This window comes from Camelus ferus, chromosome 12, assembly GCF_009834535.1.
Source record: "Camelus ferus isolate YT-003-E chromosome 12, BCGSAC_Cfer_1.0, whole genome shotgun sequence".
In the NCBI taxonomy this organism is placed as follows: Eukaryota; Metazoa; Chordata; class Mammalia; order Artiodactyla; family Camelidae; genus Camelus; species Camelus ferus.
In genome coordinates this window covers 19,614,358-19,619,105 of record NC_045707.1, presented here as the reverse complement: position 1 = coordinate 19,619,105, position 4,748 = coordinate 19,614,358, and the positions used below count along the sequence as shown (strand labels likewise).

The following is a 4,748-nucleotide window of genomic DNA, read 5'->3' as shown; positions in this document are numbered from 1 at the left end:
CAAAGGCCATTTCAGAAGCACTGAGACAAATGGCCCATTCTCACCACTTGTATTGAACATAGTGTGGAGAGTCCTAGTCACAGCAATCAAACAAGAAAAGGAAATAAAAGGGATCTAAACTGGAAGAGAAAAGGTAAAATTCTCATTATATGCAGATCACATGATACTATATATAGAAAACCCTATAAGACTCCACATAAAAACTACTAGAACTGATATACGAATTCAGCAAGTTAGCAGGATACAAGATTAACATACAGAAATGTGTTGCATTTCTTTACACTGACAATGAAATATCAGAAAGGGAAAGAAAAAAAAAATCCCTTTTAAAATTGTATCAAAAGAAATACTTAGGAATAAACCTCACCAAGGAGGTGAAAGACTTATATGCTGAGAACTATAAAACATTGAGTAAGGAAGTTAAAGATGATTCAAAGAAATGGAAAGATATCCCATGGTCTTGGATTAGAAGAATTAAAATTGTTAAAATGGCCATACTACTCAAGGCAATCCACAGATTTAATGTGATCCCTATCAAATTACTAGTAACGTTTTCCACAAAACTAGAAGAGATAATCCTAAAATTGATATGGAACCATAAAAGACCCAGAGTTGTCAAAACAATCCTGAGGAAAAAGAACAAAGCTGGAGGCATAACCCTCCCAGATTTCAGACAATACTACAGAGCTACAGTAATTGAAACAACATGGTACTGGCACAAAAACAGACGTATGGATCAATGCAGCAAAACAGAGAGCTCAGAAATAAACTCACACACCTACAATCTATTAATCTACGACAGAGGAGGCAAGAATAGACAATGGGGAATAGTCAGTTTCTTAAATAAGTGGTGTTGGGAAAGCTGGACAGCCACATATAAATCAATGAAATTAGAACACTCCCTTACACCATATACAAAAAAACCCTCAAATGGTTTAATGACTTAAATATAAGACATGACATCATAAAACTCCTAGAAGAGAACATAGACAAAACATTCTCTGACATAAATCGGAGCAACATTTTCTTACATCAGTCTCCCAAGACAAAAGAAATACAAAGATAAACAAGTGGAACCTAATCAAACTCGAAAGCTTTTGCACAGCGAAGGAACCATCAACAAAACAAAAAGACAACCTACATAATGGGAGAAAATATTTGCAAAGGATGTGACTGATTAGGGGTTAATATCCAAAATATACAGGCAGCTCATAAAACTCAATAAAAAAACAAACAACCCAATCAAAAAATGGGCAGAAGACCTAAACAGACTTTTCTCCAGAGAAGACATACAGGCATGTGAAAAATGCTGAACATCACTATTACAGAAATGAAAATTAAAACTTCATTGAGATACCACCTCACACTGATCAGAATTAAAAATGTCTACAAATAACAAATGTTGGAGAGGATGTGGAGAAAAGGGAATCCTCCTGCACTGTGGAAATGTAAATTGGTGCAGCCACTATGGAAAACAGTATGGAGGTTCCTTAAAAAACTAAAAATGGAGTTGCCATATGATCTAGCAATCCCACTCCTGGGCATATATCTGGAGAAAACTCTAATTTGAAAAGATCCATGCACCCCAATGTTCATAGCAGCACTATTTACAATAGCCAAGATGTGGAAGCAGCCTAAATGTCATTGCCATTTAGATGAATGGATGAAGAAGATGTGGTGTATATACACAATGGAATACTACTCAGCCATAAAGAAGAATGAAATAATACCATTTACTGCAACATGGATGGACCTGGAGATTGTCATACTAAATGAAGTAAGCCAGAAAGAGAAAGAAAAATACCATTTGCTATCACTTAGGAATCTTAAAAAATGACACAAATGAACTCATTTACAAAACAGATACAGACTCACAAACATTGAAAAAAAACTTATAGCTACCAAAGGGGAAAGGGAGGGGGAAGGGATAAATTAGGAGTTTGGGATTAGTAGATATAAACTACTATGTACAAAATACATAAGCACAAGATCCTACTGCATAGAACAAGGAACTATATTCAATATCCTGTAATAAATCATAATGGAAAAGAATATGAAAAAGAATGTGTATATAGATGTATAACTGAATCACTCTGGTGTACACCAGAAAATAATACAACATTGTAAATCAACTATACTTATATAAAAAAAAAAAGACCACAGTGCTTTCTTCAGTCCATGGTTGTCAGAATAATATATGAAAAGAAACTTTGGTGGTTAATCAAACTGTAATGTTAGTATTGTATTGTTTTTTAAAAAAATATTTTAAAGAGTCATTTATTTATTTAGTTTTGCTCAGGAGGGTAATTAGGTTTATTTCTTTCTTTATTTTTAGAGAAGGTACTGGGGATTGAACCCAGGAACTTGTGCATGCTAACTAAGCATGTGCTCTACCACTTAAGCTATAACCTCCCTCCTGTATTGTTGTTTTGAATTAGAACACATAGTAAAAGATGAAATATATATATATATTTTTAATTTGTAAAATCTTTTTAGTTTTTTAATTTTTTGAAAAAAATGGTATCTTTTTAATTGAGTCCCTGAAGGCTTGTTTGACTTGCTTATTCCGTAGGGTATAAATGAAAGGGTTCATCAGAGGAATAACTGAAGTGTTGAGCAGTGACACCACCTTATTAATGGCCACTCCTTCCTTTGCTGGTTTGATATAGATAAAGATGCAACTTCCATAGGTGATGGAAACTACAATCATGTGGGAGGAACAGGTGGAGAAAGCCTTTTTTTTTTTTGCTGAGCTGAAGGAGTGTTAAAATAGTCTTAATGATGTAGGTGTAGGACACAATTACACAGACTAGTGTGAGTATGAGGGTCAGCACAGCCATGATTAAAACAAGTTGCTCTACAAACTGAGTGTCTGAGCACACAATCTTTAGAAGGGGCGATGCATCACAACCAAAATGGTCAATGAGATTGGAGTTACAGAAATCCAGCTGAACTCCCAGGCTGAGCGGTGGGAGTATGACAAGTAACCCAATCAGCCAACAGCAAAGGAGAAGAACAGTGCAAACCCTTTCATTCATGATGGTGGTGTAGTGCAGGGGCTTGCAGAATGGCCACGTAGCGGTCGTAGGACATGGCGGTTAGAAGAAAAAATTCTGTTGCCCCGATGAGGATGACAAAAAATAATTGGATGACACAAGCATTATAGGTCACACTTTTGTCCCCAGTTGTCATGCTGTACAGGAATCGGGGAACACAGACAGTTGTAAACATTATTTGTAAGGTGGAGAAATTCCGAAGGAAGAATGTACATAGGTGTTTTAAGGTGAGAGTCCACCAGGGTGAGGATGATAATTAGATTTCCAGCAACAGCGAACATGTAGGTGAGAAACAGAAATACCGAAAGCAAAACCTGTAGTCGTGGGTCATCTGTTAATCCCAGTAAGATGAATGTTGTTATTGCAGAATGATTTTTCATCACTGTTTTCACATGTATAATAAGTTTGTATGAATAAATCATTAAGTCTGAATCTAAGGAATGGAATATAAAAATAGTATTTCAATAAGGTATATAAAGCAGCCAAGCAAGCCAGTAGAAGCACATTTTAAAGCTTTCACTCAACAGTAATCAAGACGTAGAAAAGTGATTGCGTCATCCTTCCCTGGACTCTGTTTTACCTTGGTCCTCAGAATGTGGTTCATGAAGAATATTCATCTGAAGTTTCATTTTCACTCCAGGTACAGAACCAGTTTTAAGGTCAATCTCACAGTTGCCTGAGATTTTGGCAGCCATCCTGGTATCCCCTGTCCTCAGTGAAGAGTAGGAGATCCTAAATGTTGGTTAATGGAAAAAGTGTATAAAAATTGTATTTCCCCATTGGCTAGTACAACACAAAAATCATTCTCCTCCCTTATGACAGTAAAATTTCACCAGTGGCTCAGCTGAACTATCTCCCATGCTTTGTATCACTTGTTCCATTCAAATAATTTCTTAATCCCTCCTTTACTATTTGGATGACCTGGGGGCAATACCACAGAGTTACCGTGACATGTCCTCATGTCCATCCATCCACCTCCAGAATTTCTTCTTTGTGCCCCTTTCATGGTAGATATTATGCTGAAATATTCGAGTTTGGGTCTCTCCTGTGTATCAGTTGACATGCTCTGTTTTCTTTCCTTTCTTGAATTACTGTTTCAACGTTGATTGCCTGTCTAATGTCCCACTCATCCTAAACCTTCCTAGAACACTGACAAATGGGGTGTTTTGATGGTTTTCCCCCGGAAACAGAATCCTGTTTTTAGGCTTCCCTGATCCTTAGTGGGCTTCTGCAGTTATCTATGCACAGATATTTCAGCTCCCAGGTGTCCTGAGGCTATGTTCCGGCTCCCTTAATAACATAAACTCTGTGTCCTCCATGATGCAGAGGATGGAGAATACTTCTTGGGGAAAGAGCTGCCTGCTTTGCCTTGATTTCCTTTTCTGAAGATACACCCTCCCCTTGGGAATGTCACTGATCATGGTGGTCACTGTCAGTGCTCAAGGGCACTCTTTGTACTTAGCAGTCTGGCCCAAGGAGAGACTCAGAATCTGAGCTTATTCCTCGAAACAACTGGTATTTTCAGGCATGAATATTAACAAGGACCAAACATGACATAGAGGGTAAATAAAGTTGGCTATTCATGTGTGAATGATCTTACCAACTGAAAAATCACAGTCCATCCTTATGAGTTTCCCTAGAAGGTCGCCTCCCTGTGTTGCTTCTCTCGAGGATCCTGTCAAAGGAGCCATT

The 4,748-nt window shown here is 37.4% G+C and overlaps 1 protein-coding gene across 1 annotated transcript; it reads right to left on the bottom strand.

The window, feature by feature from the left end:
• Window positions 1-2,524: 2,524 nt before the first annotated feature.
• On the bottom strand, window positions 2,525-3,436 carry LOC102507342 (olfactory receptor 6C2; the record flags this gene model as incomplete). The annotated part of the gene is given in 4 exon segments (XM_006185993.3): window positions 2,525-2,764; window positions 2,766-3,065; window positions 3,067-3,264; window positions 3,266-3,436. Coding segments are annotated over 4 exon segments (909 nt in total), but the record flags the coding sequence as incomplete, so codon positions are not given.
• Between the last annotated feature and the right edge of the window lie 1,312 nt (window positions 3,437-4,748).